The sequence below is a fragment of the Barbus barbus genome, assembly GCF_936440315.1.
Source record: "Barbus barbus genome assembly, chromosome: 4".
Lineage (NCBI taxonomy): Eukaryota > Metazoa > Chordata > Actinopteri > Cypriniformes > Cyprinidae > Barbus > Barbus barbus.
The window spans coordinates 15616787-15634236 of record NC_136732.1 but is presented as its reverse complement, the minus strand read 5'-3'; the positions used below and the strand labels follow the sequence as shown (position 1 = coordinate 15634236).

Sequence of the window (17450 nt, the reverse complement as noted above, 5' to 3'; positions counted from 1 at the left end):
GTGGCAAAAAGGCGCACGACGAAAGTATAAACAAAAAGGAATCTTTTAATAAACAGCTTCAACACACGTAAGACAATATGTTAACTTAAGATCAGACAAACACAAAGGCAGAACTGAGGACTTATAAAGGGGCTGGAACAAACGAGGAAACAAGGTAATTAATTAAACACAGGTGATGACGATCATTAATTAACAAAACTAGGACACAAACTAAAACAGGAAGAACCAAATAAGGACAAAAAGGAAACTAAACAAACAGTTCTGTTACAGCAGGCTAATGTGACCCAAATCCGATGTTTTGCAATGAGACTTCAGTCTGAACGGCCATGTCGCATTTCATGCAATTTTTACGTCATTGAAATGTGACAGACGTCACAGTTCTGCGCTGGAGGAGGCGGGAAGATTAAAATCACAATGGCAGACTTCATTATTTAGGCTCCGATTGCACATTAACTTAAAAATTGCTAAACACACGCTAACACGAGCAGCATCCATTTTTATTTCCGCAAACACAGTGCGCTGCGTCTGACGTTACGTCTTCTTCTGCGCATGCGGGTCACTTCAGGGCCGTATACGGTTCACACATGAGACTGATGGTGACAGTCGCATTTAAATGACAATGTGAACAACAGCGCAAAAAAAAAAATCGGCCTCACAGGCTTCAGCCTTTCTGTCAGAGCATCCGACGGGCCGTGCGCGAGCCGCTTTAAACTGAAACTATAGGCTACAAGTTTTTTTTTTTTTTTTTAGTTTTTTTTAAAGCCCTTCATATAAAACTTGTCACGTGTTTAGAACAAATTGTATTATGCACTTTCTCCGCAGCAGTTCAGTCTGTCCTAGATAATTTTTTCAGATGCGCTCATATCGATATTAACGGTATTGCCTTAGGCTATACCGTATCGCTTATAAAATGTATATCGATATATCGTACAAACTCAATATACTGCCCAGCCCTAGTACATATATTATGTTGACTATAATGATATGATGTTATACAAAAGATTTAATAAAATTGTGTTCTTTTGAGTTTTCTATTCATCAAAGAATCCTGAAAAAAATGAACAAAAACACTACAAAAATATTAAGCACAAGCTATTTTCAGCATTGATAATAAGAAATGTTTCTTGAGCATCAGATCAGCCTATTCGAATGATTTTTGAAGGATCATGTGACACTAAAACTTGAGTAATGACTGCTGAAAATTTACAAGAATAAATTACTTTTTAAAATATATTACAATTAGAAAGCGGAGTTTTCAGTTTTTAGAATTTAGAATTTTTACAAAATTTGCTTTCTATTGTATTTTGGATCAAATAAATACAGCCTTAATGAGTATAAGAGACTTCTTAAAAAAAACATTCTTACAGCGTGTATACAATGGTAATAAATGATCACCAAATTCATTTACCGTGGCTTTTGCATGTTTTTGTAAAGATTATCATTACCATAGTACATTGTCTGAAAACCATGGTATATTTTTGTAATCAGTATTGATCATTACAAATAAACCTATGATGACCAAAAATGCTGTCTAGGTGGGCAGCTCCCTAGGTTTTGGTGCATCAATATACAGTATACGTCACGTCTTGCAGAGAGAGTTTAACTGTGCTGTTTTCTTCATCTGTCGCTTTAAGTGGCACAAATGAATATTCCCTCAGCTAATGTTCTGAGCATTAAAGCCTATATCCCCTCAATCCAAAACCCCAGGCTCTACAGGAGTGAAGGGGAGGATTTTCTTTTGCTTTATGGCAGAACAGAGCATCAACATTTTGATTACGACAGGTTCAATTTATCCATCTGTCCTCTCAAAGTCACAAGGCCAGACTAAATTAGTCATTCAATTACCGTGCTGGAAGAACGATTGCTCCGCTTGGTTAAGGGAAATACCTCATTTATATTGCATGGCTCCATTGTAGCTTTCCTGGCAGGGCGGACAGCAGCACCCTGCGCCTAAAGTCGCGCTTATCCAAACTTACAGGATTTTCCAATCTGTCTTAAATGTCAAGGATTCATTTAGTATTCCTGCACTATTTTAGGAGATTGTTGGGGAGAGAGGCCTCCAGGATCTGACACACTTGCTGCACTGCAGAATTAAGCTATTAGAGAAGTTCAGCAAGCACTTTCAGCAGATCCTAGGAAGAAGAGAGGGAGACTGAACTCATCAAGACAATGAGCTCTGCAGACAAGCTGAGGAGAAGACAGAGACAGGATAAGTCAAGGAAGAAAAATCAACAAGTAGAAAGGACGAGGGTTATGCGGAGCACCTATATCTATGTGGGGAAATAGACCAAAAACGAAAGGATGGAGAAAAAAAAAAAAGAGGAAGAGAGAGGGAATAGAGGGAGGAGAGGAGGGGTTCTTTTGTTGATCAGGCTTTACCCAGAAACATGCTGCATTTTCATGAAGCCAGTCAAAGAGGGGCGGCATTCAGATTCTGAACGCAGAGGATTGATTCATTATTTAATGTTCACATTAGCATGAATGTATTAGTGTGCAGGTCCCTCTGGAGACACCTGCTCTCACAACTCTCTTTCCACTTTATATTCCAGAACTTGTTGTCCTCCCATTACCAAAGATTTCCATTGTCCTAACTCAAACAAAATGGGTCAACAGGCAGCATGCTACAGTAGGCAGAAGATCAGCAAAACCAAGCAAAAATCGACTTTGGTGAATCACACATCAAACGCCACATTTCACCCCAAAATCAAAAGGAAAAATGTAAAATCAATTTGGTAACACTTTATTTTACCTTTTTTTTATGCACAATTAATTATGCATAAATACATGCAAGTAACCCTAAGCCAAACCCTAATCTAGTAAGTACATGTAGTTAATTAATATTACTCAGAACTTAAATGTATGATTACACTGTAACAAGGAGACCTTAAAATAAAGTGTAACTATAAATGTTTGCTTTGCATACAAATTCTATGCATTGTGACTTTATTTTCATGCCAATTCAGCATTTTGATTGTACATTTTTATTATTGCAGTCATCCACTTTAATACTGGTAATTACAGATGTAACTTCATGATGCTTTAGCACAATTTTTGGCAGCACAACAAATACTACCATGATGTATACACACTTTATATTTTTATATTAAGTAAACTTGGGTAATAAAACAATTACAAAATACAATTACATTTTTGTTTTTTTTGCATCATGGTAATGCAAACAGGGAAATTGAAAATAATCACAATGCAAAAGAAAATCTTAATGGTCCCCCATAAATATTAAAAATATATTTAAAGACTGAAAAAATAAATGTTTGAAAATGAAAATCATAATGCAATGCAATATATACATATTTTTATTAATTTATTATTACTATTATTATCATTGCATTACTATAATGACAACTGGAAAGGTTAAAATAAAGGTCTTAACGGTTTTAAAAAATAGACATTTTAATTTTCTTATTTATTTTTATTTTGGGTGGGGTGAAATATGGCCCAGACATGTTGACAGATGTGTGATGTCCCAAGCATCATAAGAATGTACCCACACGCAAGCATGGCTTTCATTCTTCTACAAAACTCTTTTCTCAGCAGCCATATGCTCCACTCTGGTACCGCAGTGACAAGGAGAAAGAACAGAAACATGTAAAGAATAAGCAAATAGGAGAGAGCTCCCTTTCGACCACTTTTTAGGGAATACGTTATTCTATTTACTAAGATGCCCCTGACATTCTGCGGCTTTTGACTGGTTTTGTTGGGGGGAAAAAAAAAACATTCATATCCATTCAAAACCAGGCTATCCGTGCTCCAGTATAAGCCTGCAACTAACAGAGCTGAGCTCCTGGGTCCTGCACACAGCCAAGAGTCATTGGCATTCCCACTAAGTGCTGTCTAAGGCCGTGTGTTTGTGTGCTTTCATCTCTCAAATAAAGAATCAGATCATGTGTACTCGCTGCTTCACCTGCCAGCGCTCGAGTCTGGAGCAGCACTGGCCTCATAATAACAAAAACAGAGTGAATGAAAGATAGCGATGGAGAGACAGACAGAACTGACGATTTATGAGAGGGCCGTGACACGCATATTGATAGAATAGGTCAGAGGCTGTGGTATTTTTCAAGGCTGCTGAGAGCAAACTGCGATGACCAGTGCTGCAATGAATAAGTGATTCATAATGCATCACATGAAGTCATATAATAACTGGACTTTTTTTAATTCAAATGCACTTCCAGTATGTGAACTGCCGAGACAGTCACCTTGAAACAACTTTCTCAAGGACACACTGATGAGATGGATTGTATCTGCACCTTTCCGGGCCATTAGTCACTCTGAACTGAATTTGATACTTTGGGTTTCCTCAGGACAAGGGGACAAGGTGTGACTTGTTAGCATGCCCCTGCTGGTAGGTGCTGTAACTACACCATTCTGCTGCATCTCTCTCCATTGATGATCATTTAAAAGAAGGCATGATGGTTAAATAAAATAAGGAAAAAATGGTTAAATAAAAAGTAAATTAAATAATTTATATTAACGATTAAAGTTTCAGTCAGTAGGATTTTTTAAATGTTTTTGGAAGAAGTCTATTTTGCTTAAGGCAGCATTTATTTGATCAAAATACAGTAAAAGCGTAACTGAACAATATTATAACAATTTAAATTAAATATTTTCTCTGTTTATAAAATGTAATTTATTCCTGTGATTCAAAGCTGAATTTTTAGCATCATTACTCCAGTCTTCAGTGTCACATGATCCTTCAGAAATCATTAAATACGCGGATTTGATGCTCAAGAAACACTTCTTTTTATTAACAATGTTGAAAACATTGTGCTTCATTTTTTTCCAAGTTCAACAGCACTTATTTGAAATAGAAATATTTAGCAATGTTATGCATATCAGTACTGTCACTTTACTGTCATAACTGCATCCTTGTTGAAAAAAAAAAAAAACTTACTGCCCCAAAATTTTGAACAGCTGTGTATGATAATGATAAGAATAGTAATCATCATCATCATCATCATCATCATTAAATTGTGTTGGACATGTTGTTGATATGGTTTCAGGAATTTGATGTATACTGGCTGCTCACCCCTTTGCAGATGGCCACTGCTTCTTTGGACATGGATTTGGGATAGGAGACATGATGCTCCATGATGGACTGGAAAAGCTCATCCTCATCCTCGCCATCAAATGGGGGCTTTAAAAAGAGATAGAGAGAGAAGAGACAGTGAAGAAGAGAGGACAATGCTGTTTACTATAAATGGTCGACAATAATAGCATGGATATTGTAACTTGCATAATTTGCAATCTTTCCATTTGTGTCCCTTTAACACTGGAAATTTGAATGTCATCACCATAAAAATGCCTTTCAAGTCTTGTTTGTTTAGCAAAGACTAGAAAAGAGAATTACGACATCCTTTTGTCAGGACAGCTCAGCAGTAGCAGTCTCCGCTGGAAACAATTCAGACTTTTTTCTCCAGCGTTCAAAGCTTGACTTGTTTCAGAACAATTCATAAATAATTGACTGAGCCCGATAGGCATGAAATGCTTGCTGTTAGTCTCGGGAGATTTGCAGAACGTAATTAATAAAAACTGACCTTGAGATAGCAAGAGGTGATTTACTGCAAGCAGCAGAGAGGAAATGAAACAGAGCGAATGAGAGAAGGCCCAAAAGGCACAAACCCCTGACTTGGGCCTTCTTGATCTGAATTATCCTAACTCTTACCTGGCCAGCCAGCATCTCATAGAGCAGAACTCCAAAAGCCCACCAGTCCACTGATTTTCCATAAGGCTGGTAAGCGATGATCTGAAACAGACACACTCAGAACGTAAGGCATAAAAAAACACTTACAAACGGGTGACAATCCAAGGATCTGTAAATACTAAAATCAATCCCGCCGTGCACTCTGCCAAGAGTTTCATAAGTGATTATGGTGCTTTCAACGTGTGTTACAATGTGTTTTATATACGGTAAAGTGTCTTTCACGCAATAAGAAAAAAGCAGCTTTAGCTTTGAGGACTAGATGAACTGAAATCCCTTCACTCTTACAGCATGTTGTGTCTTGGTTTGGGAGTGTGTTGTTGACATGAATCCATCTCTAGCTCATGCTGCTAGTGTTACACTTGGAGCAGTACCATCTGGTGCTCGGTGAGAGGAACGTGAGATATCTTAACATAACTCTTTATTGCATGAAGCTACCACTGAGTAACAAACCTATTTTCTCAAATACGAGCTCATGATGTATATGAAATGGTTCACATCGAAAGGATGATTTTAATAAAACAATACAAAGCTTTTTCTTGGACATACTATGTCCTGGCAGTCATTTCAAAATCGTCTGCTTCTTATAATTTTGCTCCGGATAAATATCTTGGGAATAGCATTTTTTGTCGTTTTTTTCCCCCCCATCAAAAAATAAGATTCACATTTGTTGGTGAGTAAACTAGTTTAAAGTTTTTTTGACATTTTTATAAATTATTTATATGTAGAACTAATTTGAGTTTCATAGAAACAACACTGTACAAATTTGTAAGGTTAAATGAACTTAAATTAGTCTAATAACCGAATGGTAAATGTGGGTATGTGTGAGATCAAGTGCAGGTACAGTAGTGAAAGCTCTGGGCTGCGTTTCCCAAAAGCATCGTAAGCTTAAGTACATCGTAGACCCATTGAAACCAATGGAGTTACGATCAACCTAGGCTTACTTTTGGTGCTTTTGGGAAACACAGCACTGGTTCATCCGCAAATGTCTATGAAAGTAAAAAGTAAAAGTGACATGTGGCCAATACGGTGTCCCATACTTGGAATTTGTGCTCTGCATTTAACACACATAGCAGTGAGTAGTGAACAAACACACACGCCGTGAACACACACTCGGAGCAGTGGGAAGCCATTTTTTTGGGAGCAGTTGCGGGTTCGGTTCCTTGCTTAAGGGTCTCACCTCAGACATGTTATTGAAGGTGGAAGAGAGCATTGGACATTCACTCCCCCCACCTACAATCCCTGCCGGTAGCGAGACTCGTACCCACAACCTTTGGGTTACAAGACTCTCTAACCATCAGGCCACGACTGCCCCCAATTATACATGCATGAAATATGTAGGCCACTGGTTCTCCTTTTTCATCCCACATTTTGGCACTCATCAACAAACATGTACAGGACCGTCCTCAAGAACTCACCTCAGGGGCGATGTAGTCAGGGGTCCCACAAAAGGTCTTGGTGGTGACTCCATCAAGCATGTTCTCCTTGCACATGCCAAAGTCAGCAATTTTGATATGACCCTCCATGTCCAACATGACATTATCCAACTTTAGATCTCTGATGCACAGAGATGTGAGAGAAGTCAGTGGGGAACACAAACAAGCAAGTCATGACTGTGAGAAAAGGAGTGTTACAAATACATAAAAAAAAAAAAAAATGTTATAATATACTATATATTTTACTATACTACAATATATATACATTGTAAAAAATTTCTATAATTATTATTTAGTAACTAGTTCCACAGAAATTTTGCGTTCAGTGAATGTCTGACTTCAAAGTGTTGCCTGAATTGTTATTTTTTCGTTGGCTCAACCTTTACTGAAGTTTTATAGAGCACGTGCACGTGTTTTTATTAGTTTGTCAACATTACCATAGCTAATTGTTGTCTGGATTTGAAAATAACCATTCATTCAATGTTTTTCAAATATATTTGTGTAGACTTAACATATGTCCTCTCAACTAAGGCCAAGCAATAAAATTAGCTCAACTTAAATATTTTTGCCCTTCCAACTTTCTATTCAGGGACCATGAAACCCTGAAACTTTCTATTCAGGGACCATAGAAAGTGTATTGACTCAGTGCATCTCAGTGTGGCATGGAAACAGCTCCAATCAGGACTGCAAAGCACTACAGAGAGTTGTGCGCTTAGCTGAGCGCATCTCAGGGTCTGCTCTCCCCTCTCTGCAGGACATCTACCTCAAACGCTGCAAAAATAGAGCTGTCAAAATCATCAAGGACTCAAATCACCCTGGTAACCATCTATTCACTTTGCTTCCATCTGGTAAGCGCTTCCGTAGCCTGATGGCAAAAACTGAGAGACTTAGGAGGAGCTTCTTCCCCCAGGCCATCAGGCTCCTAAACTCTAACTCTGTGTCATAATATCACTTGACTCCATGTAATATCACCATATCAATAAGCTATTCATAATTTTTCTCCATGTAAATATCATATATCAATAAGCTATTCATAATTTTTCTCTACCTCATATTGCTGCTATTCAAATACACCTACATTTCACTGCTGGTTATACTCTGTATAATTGTGTATGTGACAAATAAAACTCTTGAAACCCTGTACAACTTTTTGCACATTATTTTTTGCACATTCCTCTTATTACTATTTGTCAACAACATACTGACCTGCACATTTATATTTATATTTTTTATCTTATCTTATCTTATTTTATTTTATCTTTTATTTTATTTTATGTTTGTACTTCTTCTTAATATTTGTATTCTTTATAATTGCACTGTCCTTGGAGCGGACCTGACCTACATTTCACTGCTGGTTATATATATATACATACACACACACACACACACACTATAGTACAATATAATAAGTTAATAGTACATACATACATAGATAAAATAAACAGCAATATTTACCAACACATTGAATCATATTTGTGAATTTATGTGTATCAGTCCATTGCAATGAACATTTTAAAATGACCTGCAGAAACTGAATGAATTTGCCACTCCATCACTGTTTTTCAATACCAAACACTAACATCTTTCTCAAGTCCAACAATGCAGACCTAATGGCCAACAAAAAGTGTATAAAATCACTGCAATATTCACTCACTCTTTTTATTTCGCCAGCAAAATCATCCCAAATAAACCATTAATATTCATTATACTGGCCAACCCTTGCAGCTTTATGAAGAGAAGCATGGATGAGCTTGATGAAGGAGAAAAAAAAAGGTGCTCTGTAAAGAATTAATGAGTGCTGTCTGTTTGTAGTGGAAACATGCGGTGGAGGTTTTCTGTTAACAGCCTGGATTACAGCTCTACTTCCTGTTTAGGCCACCATCCAGGGGCTCACTCACTGCACTTGTACAATGAAAAACAATAATGTTTTTTGTAATGCAATGAAACACAAAACTGTTTTATAAAGTCAGATATCATGTTTAATTAATCACAGCTCAAGATGTCCAATGTTTTTTGGCCACTAAAAAATTCTGGAAAGACTTATTGTGTTATCAATGTTTCAACTAGCTTAATGATCGTTGCCCAGTTAAACAACAGTACAATAAATTGAACGGACAGTACTTCCATCCCTCAAGGCCATTTTTTTTTTTTTTGCGTCAAACTAAATACAGCATCGACTAAGATCAATTGCTGTGTGTAAGCAAGTGTGTTTTGGTGTGTGTTGCTCTGGAAGCCAGTCGTCTAATATCCCAGCACCTCTAAAGACCCTTGTGGTGGCCAACAGTCAATTGTTCTCTTCTCACTTCTAGACTCTTCTCACCTCTATGTGTGATTGACATGTGTGTTGCTGTCTGGGCTTCACTCACCTGTATATAATACCCTTCACATGCAGGAAGAACAGGCCTATGGCGATTTCTGCAGCATAAAACCTAAACACACCCACACACACACACACACACACACATACAAATCAATATGAACATCTGAGCGCAGGAGATGAATCCGTTGTTTTTCTTGGTCAATCTTCATGGTCAGAAGTCGGCCAGGTGGTCATCATCAAAAAATAAACTCAAAACAGAGGAGGCCACATAGTGTGACAACTGTCAAATCAGAATTGAGTATTCCAGACATCTGTCTAATAAATAATATAACAGTCTGATAAAGGTGCGTTTCTGCTGAGAGCAATGAAACAGGAGCTCTGCCCTCAAAAAAGACATAAGAGAGACAAAGCAAGTCAGATATCTGTTATTAATACAAGCATGCAGTAATCTTTTATTCATCAGGTGGCGTGTTTGTCTGTCCTATATTTTAGAACTACATATGAAGAGAATTAGCATTCATGTTCAGTGACTAATGCAGCTGGGGGTGGAGCAGGAAACAGGCCTCACTACAGAGTCAGATTATGTCAAAAGATAACTTCTGTTTCCAGGCCACAGCGGCAACCAGCCTCTGGCTATCACCACTCAGAGAGAGCGAGACGGACAGAAGTGATTTCACTAAACATTTGCAACACTTATTAAAGGGGTAATATGACGTTGCTAAAAAGAACAATATTTTGTGCATTTGGTGTAATGCAATGTGTTTATGTGGTTTAAAGTTCAAAAAACATTATTTTCCACATACTGTACATCAGTGGTCGGCAACAGGCGGCCCGTGGGCCAACACTGGCCCGCCAGCAATAATATCTGGCCCGTGCCTGTAGCCAGATTATTTTGATAGCGGCTGGTTCTGAAATAGATCTGTCATGACAGCAACAGTTACTCACAATCAGAGTATGTGAGTGGAGCGGTGTGATTTTGAATGGAGCGAGGAATGGATTTTTTAAAAGTCGGAGCGTCATGGTTTTCCTTCACTCCAAGAGCGCTCCATCATGAGTACAATTCATGCCAACGACTTGTAATATAACTGTATTTAGCAAGAATTCAGAAAAAATGTGAAGGCTATGATGACTGCAGTGGACATGAGCGGGAAGTTATATTTCTTAGTTCCTTCTGAATATTTTCAGCTGACAGCTGACTTTTTTCTCAGAATTGCGTGATATAAACTCGCACTTGCGAGTTAAAAAGTCATAATTCTGAGATGTAAACTCGCAATTCTGAAAACATCAGTCTTTTTCCCCCCTCAAAACTGGACTTTAACTCGCAATTCTGACTTTATAACTCGCAATTGCGAGTTTATATCTCAAAAAAGTCAGAATTGTGAGATAAAAAGTCGCAATAACCTTTTTTTATTTTTTATTCAGAGGCGGAAACGGGCTTCCATAGAACTGTGATATTTCAAACATACTGAAATACTAGACGCGGAGCGGTGTTTCTGATAACAGTGAGCGCGGAGTGGGGGAGCGGAGTGATTATTAAATGCTCGGAGCGCGGAGGGGAAATGATTGAAGCTCCACTCCGCTCACATACTCTGATCGGACACCACCACACAAATATGGCTTTTTGTTAATGACTGTTGCAGGATTTTACACAGAGTAACAGCTCACTACCAGTTAGAAAATACACTGTAACAGTCAGTCACAGGCAACTCTGGCTGCATCTGGTTTCATCCATTAATATATTAAATTATCCTTTGACTATGTTCTGGCCCGCCATCTAGTGGTGAATTTTTTTGGGCCAAACTTACTTGCGGACACCTGCTGTAAATTATTGTTACTCCTCTATGCCCCGCCTTTCTGAAACGCGTCGATTTTACAAAGCTCATCGTTCTGAGAAGCAAGGCGTGCTCTGATCGGCCAGCTATCCAGTGCATTGTGATTGGCCGAATACCTCAAGCGTGAGATGGAAATGTTACGCCCCTCACTGTATTGTGATGGCGTTTCCTAAAAGTCACGCCCTCTTTCATTGCGTATATGTTTGGGCAGTGTTATGAAAATCTCCCCACATCGTGATGTTGACATGTGGGGGGCGTGTTTAAATGAGCCGTTTTAGGGGGGCATGGACAAGTCTTAACTTTTAATAAAGGATATCTCTTTGGTTTTGAGACTGGAGTCTTTGCAACTTTTTGGATCTTATCTATGCACAAACAGCTTGTAACACTCCAAATAGAAAGGAAAACTTGAAATCGCATCATATGACCCTTTAATAGTTAGTAAGGTAGTTGTTAAGTTTAGGTATTGTGTAGGATTAGGGATGTAGAATATGGTCATGCAGAATATGTGCTTTATAAGTTAATAGACAGCCAATATGTTAATAATAGGCATGCTAATAAACAACTAGTTAGTGGAAATTGGTCCCTATATCAAAGTTGTAGCATTTGGACCAAACACACAATTTTTCATTAGATTTACCATTCAATTAGTCATTAGATTAACAAACAATCACAGACCTCTCACCCAATACACATACTGGGTGCCAGTATGTCTGTGAATGATTCCAGGCCCCCTGTTACCATGGTAACCAGAACACCTCAGCCAGACCAGATAAACTTTATGACCTGATGGCATGTTGAGAGTTCTCCCTCTCACCATCTTTGAACCTTAGGAAAGACATTATGCCATAAAAATGGACTCTTCTCTAATTAATTAATAGAAAAAACTTTCTTTGAATGAACACACATATCCTTCAGGTCATTGTGTATATTATTACTGTTCTTGTATATGTTCGTTTGTGTTGTACACTGTTTTATGCATGCTTATGATAGATCACAGGTTAATATCACCTCACTTATACCATGTTTGGTCTCTATCAATTCGTCTTCGGATGATCTAATTGAGAGTGTATATTATATGTTGATACCTATGCAACATATTAGTGTTCTAAGGATCTTTAATAGTTTGTATATCAACATCCAATCCAGTTCATTTGCAAATAACCATGCTTGGAGACAAAGAGTCGTAAACTTTCCCTTCAAAAGTGAAAGTCACCATTGGCTCTTTGACCCCCCAGAGGTGTGACCTCGATAGAAGATAAAGGGAATCACATCACTGCCCTGCGCTAGTCTGCAGATCTTTTAGATTCTGAGAAGATGAGGATGTGAGCTAGAACTCTTCTGGAACCTTAAGTTTTTGTGCCAGGCCTTGCGGCCTTGTCTTTCCATTCAACAAAAAATCCTCGGATCTCAGCTGATGTCTCTTAACTCTTCTTCACTTTTCACCTGGGATGAAACTCCCAATCACCATCGAGTCAGAACATCTTTGGAATTCATCACTCTTCAAACCAGGAAGAACGATGATCGCAAGTCCAAAACCTTGAAACCATCAAGACTTTCATCCGAGACTGCATCCAGACACTCGGTCAACGACCAAGGCAATTCAAGCATCGTACATTTAACTAAACGAAACAGAGATTTAGTATAAGCTATAGACGCCGTTTGTGTTTGTGTTTAGTTAATAAAACTCTCGTGCACAAATTACACAAGTTTCTGATTCTGCCTTGCAAATTAATGTCCCTTTACGATTTTGATCCTTACTACATGCTCCAATGCATTAATACTTAGGAAAGTATTTTCTGTGGCCATGAAAATATCCTTTCCTAGAGTTGATATGAACTTACATTGAATGTTCGCTGGACGAACAGATTAGATGATGACAATTTAATTCTGCTACAGTTACTTCTTGCAGCTGATATAAATAATTGTAATTAATCTTAATTAAGTGAAATTATTTATATGCAATTCCCTTTTGAGCTAATTTGCTACAAAGTGTTACCTAAATGTATTATGTTGTTACACTTTGAACATTAAAAAAAAAAAAACTGTAAATATGTACAGTATATTTGACAATTTTAAAAGTGGATGCTTTTACTCTACCAGACAAAAACAAAAGTTTTTGAACAGTAAGATGTTTAATGTTTTTTTAAAGAATTCTCTTGTGCTCACCAAGCCTGCATTTATTTGATCCAAAATACAGCAAAAGCAGTAATATTGTGAAATTATTTTTTGAAAATGTATTTTATTTCTGTGATCAAAGCTACATTTTCAGCTTCATTACTCCAGTCTTCTGCATCACAAGATCCTTCAGAAATCATTCTATTATGCTGATTTGCTGTTCAAGAAACATTTATTATTATTATTATTATTATATTTAAAACTGTTGAGTACATTCTTTTTTCAGGATTCTTTGATGAATAAAAAGATCAGCATTTATCTGAAATGCTTTAGAAAACATTATACACTATACCATTCAAAAGCCTGGAGTCAGTATTAGATATTTTATTTTGTGGGAAAGAAATTATAGAAATTACTACTTTTATTTAGCAAGGATGCATTAAATTGATCAAAAGTGATGATAAAGACATTTATAATGTTACAAAATATTTCTTTTTCAGATAAATGCTGTTCTACTGAACTTCCTGTTCATCAAAGAAACCTGGAAAAAAATAATGAAATTAAATAAACAGCTGTTAATACATATCTTTATTTGTCAGTTTAAAAAGTGAATAATTTTACTATAATTAGTGTAATTTATGTTGTTACATTCAGCTACATTTCAAACATTAATAGTTGTAAATTAGTTTGTCAAATTGAAAATGACAATGTACTTCTTAATTTAAAACATTGATAATTGATTTCTTCATTTTATTTTTAAGAGGTATTCACAATCCTCCATACATTTCTATGTCAATTAGGTTCTTACTTTGAGCTTCATTCACAAAACTCAGTAGTAGTCTTGCCGCAATTAACACAATATTATTACCATCTGTGGTAATAGTCACTAAATGGCTTTTCATTTAAGACAAGATGTTTGTGTACATTTTGTGCATAGCAAATGATGGCTGTATGTACAGTACTGAGAGAATAAGGGAGGAGGAGCAAAGTAACAAGAAAATAGTAATTGTATCTTACAGGGGTGCAAACTCGTCAGGAGTGAAAAGGGTGACAAACAACCCCTCCCCCCGCAAAAAAACAACAAAAAAAACTGCAGCCTCACCCGGTAATCGCCATTTAAACTGGAACACCATAATTTACAGCATATACAAATGCATTCCGTCCGAAATATGGACAGTTGCCTGCAGCGTCTAAAAGTTAGGCTTCAGGAGTGAGATTAGTTGGATGAGGGAAAGAACATTAAGGTAAGCCAATCAGAGGCAGAGTAAGGCGGGTCCATTCCTTTGCCAACAGGGGAAAAAAACGCTACAGGTGACGTGACAGATGACTCGCAGATACGACAACAACTACCCCACAATTTTATTTAATTTTTTTACAGATCTACACGATTCATGTGAATGACCTATTTCAAGGTGAAAACGGCGAATTTCGCCAAAAGGTGACAAATTTGCACCCCTGATATTATAATCAATACAACTGACTCTCATTAAATCATAATACAAGCAAATAAAAGTCCCAGCTGTGGAAACCTGGATCTATTCCACTTCCAACAGCTACAATGTGCTGCAACTGTTTCATGTCCTCCCTGTCGTTGGGCGCTCATAATCACCCTGACCATTGAACTGCACTGAGCTCCATAGTCCATACCCAACACAATGACAACGCTGCTCTCCCCCACAGAGACAGGCTAATTCTTTATGATAAAGGGCAGACAGCAAGCTGAAAGCAGAGCAAATAGAGATGAAGCTTGTTAGATGTGGAGACAGAGCGTGGTTCTGAGAGATTACTGCAAAGGTCAGCTCAGTCATCTACTGCCAAGGAGCCGCCCATACTGAGATCACCCTCAAACACCTGTCTATTTGCTGCTGATTCTTTATTTTTTCAAATTTGTTACAGGGTGGTTCAAAGGAATGTCAGCTTAGATGTGACCACTTTAAATGAACCCAGGCATCAGACTATATCTGACTTACAACATGATTTGTGAATGCAAAATACTCTGGGTTCACTTTATTAGTAGGAGAACTAGTCTACTTTTTGCTAATCTTATGCTAATTTTAATGAGTCATTGAATCATTCACTTACCCAATTTGTAAAAAATGCAGTTTCATTCAGGAATGACACACCATTGAAAGAGACACACAACAGTTCTTCTGTGTGTTTGTGTGGAAATATTTATGTTGGCAAAACTGACAATAGAAGAAATAGAAATAGAAAAAATAGAATGAGAATATTATCTTAATTTTATTGAACTGTTGTATAAAATTAATATCACATTTGCAATTCTGCTGATATTGCAAATGTGAATTGTAAATCGTGCACTATCAAGGCATGTGTTTGTTTGGTTTTTGCAGAGAGTGGCATAGTTGATAATCGTTAAAACAACAATTATAATATAATTGTAGACAAAACTTATCACAAACCCCTATGTAAGAGGACAAATATGCCTCCTATCTTTCCTCTTATTCATTTGCCTCAACTCAATACCTCAAACAATAGGGAGGAGGGATGAATAGACGAATGAAGTGCTGCAGGGATTGCGCATGTCTGTAGGCCAAAAACACAGAAATGTGTTAGCATTTTAGCACTTACAGTTGCATTGTCCCAAAAGTCAATGGGTTTTTTAAGCTTATGTTTAAATGATTGAAGTAAAGTCTATGGTCTGTAGCTAAGCTTAAAAGTTTATCAAACTTTTTCATGATGATCAAAACATTTAAGAATCAAGAACTGCTTGGTTGGCCTACAAAAATATGCCATCACTGCAACACTTCATAGATCTGCAGAGATAGAGCTAAAAAGAAAAAAAGAATAGTGAAAGAGAAAGTCAGAGATGGGGGAAGCAGGTTGACCTGGCCTTCATACAGCTAATTACGAATTATGCTGAGCAGACACCTCATATCTCCAACAGAAGGGCACTGAGGAAGAGGTAGAGAAGGAGCGGCAGCAGCAAGAGTGGGTCAAACTACTTTGAGGTCACTTTGAAGTGACAACACAGCACAGCGGGAAACACTTTCTGCCCTATGAATGTCCCTCCTTTCCACCTATCAACCAATTGGGCAATAACAAGGAGAGCACCTGTTCATTCTACAGAGTGTGTTAGCTGGATGAGTTCAACCACATTCAGTTAACTCACACACATTGGTGAGCTCATCATGAACAAATCAATGTGCTCATCTATGAACTATTCGGTGAGCTCATGGTGAAATAATCAGCTAGCTGACTGACAAGCTCATCAGTTAGTTCAAAGAATGTGTTAACAGTTGAAGTCAACAGTTCACATTGGGGAACTCATCAACTTGCTGGTGCATCATCGATTTAAAGGGATCATCGGCCAGTAATATTAGCCATTCATTTGATTTTGAATTGATGAATCTGAAAATGCCACATCTTTGTAGTGATGTGGCGCTTTGAAGAGGCAAAGACGAGAGCTGTACTCACACAGCGTGGGGTTCCTTAAACTTGCCGACCTGCTGGATATGATACATGAGATCCCCACCACTGATGTATTCCATGACAAAGTACAGGCGGTCCTGTAGATACACAGAGACAGTAGGGTAAGAGACAAACACAGGACAGTTGAGAAAAGATGACAGGATGGTTGAATTTTCTTGTAACACAGAACGGTTCTAGAAGTTTGTTTCTTTTCCCCAGTGCATACTTCCCCAGTGGGGTCAAATGAAAAATAGAACACAATAGTAGATTTTGGAACTAATTTTATTATGGTTTCTTAACGCTTCTTTAAGTACAATAGAACATAGTCATGGGTTAATTTCGAATTGGACATGACAAATGAAGTTACAAACGTAGGTTCGGGAGGAACTTGTGAAAAATAAGTGTGCTTAATTGCAGTAAAAGTGTGCTTTGTGTGTACTTCAATTATTCACGAGTTCACACTTACATATAATTAGCTGGAGTATAGTAATGTGTAGTTGGCGTGCTGTCCTGGGGAAGGGCTCTGAGCTCGGGAATGGTCCGAACCAGAGTACCCCCCAAAAAGCAATTAAGTTTTGGACAGCCGCCAGACTAGGATCCCC

At 37.7% G+C, this 17450-nt stretch overlaps 1 protein-coding gene across 1 annotated transcript in view; it reads right to left on the bottom strand.

Annotated features, from left to right (window-relative positions):
- Positions 1-17450, bottom strand: part of LOC306864234 (protein kinase C beta type) — a 168815-nt gene that overhangs the window by 21876 nt on the left and 129489 nt on the right. Inside the window, exons 11-15 of the mRNA XM_079408086.1 lie at positions 16855-16946; positions 9519-9581; positions 7135-7273; positions 5681-5761; positions 5045-5152 (exon numbers count right to left, since the gene is read on the bottom strand). Coding sequence (XP_079264212.1) covers positions 5045-5152; positions 5681-5761; positions 7135-7273; positions 9519-9581; positions 16855-16946 — 483 coding nt within the window. The remainder of the gene's footprint in view (positions 1-5044; positions 5153-5680; positions 5762-7134; positions 7274-9518; positions 9582-16854; positions 16947-17450) is intronic.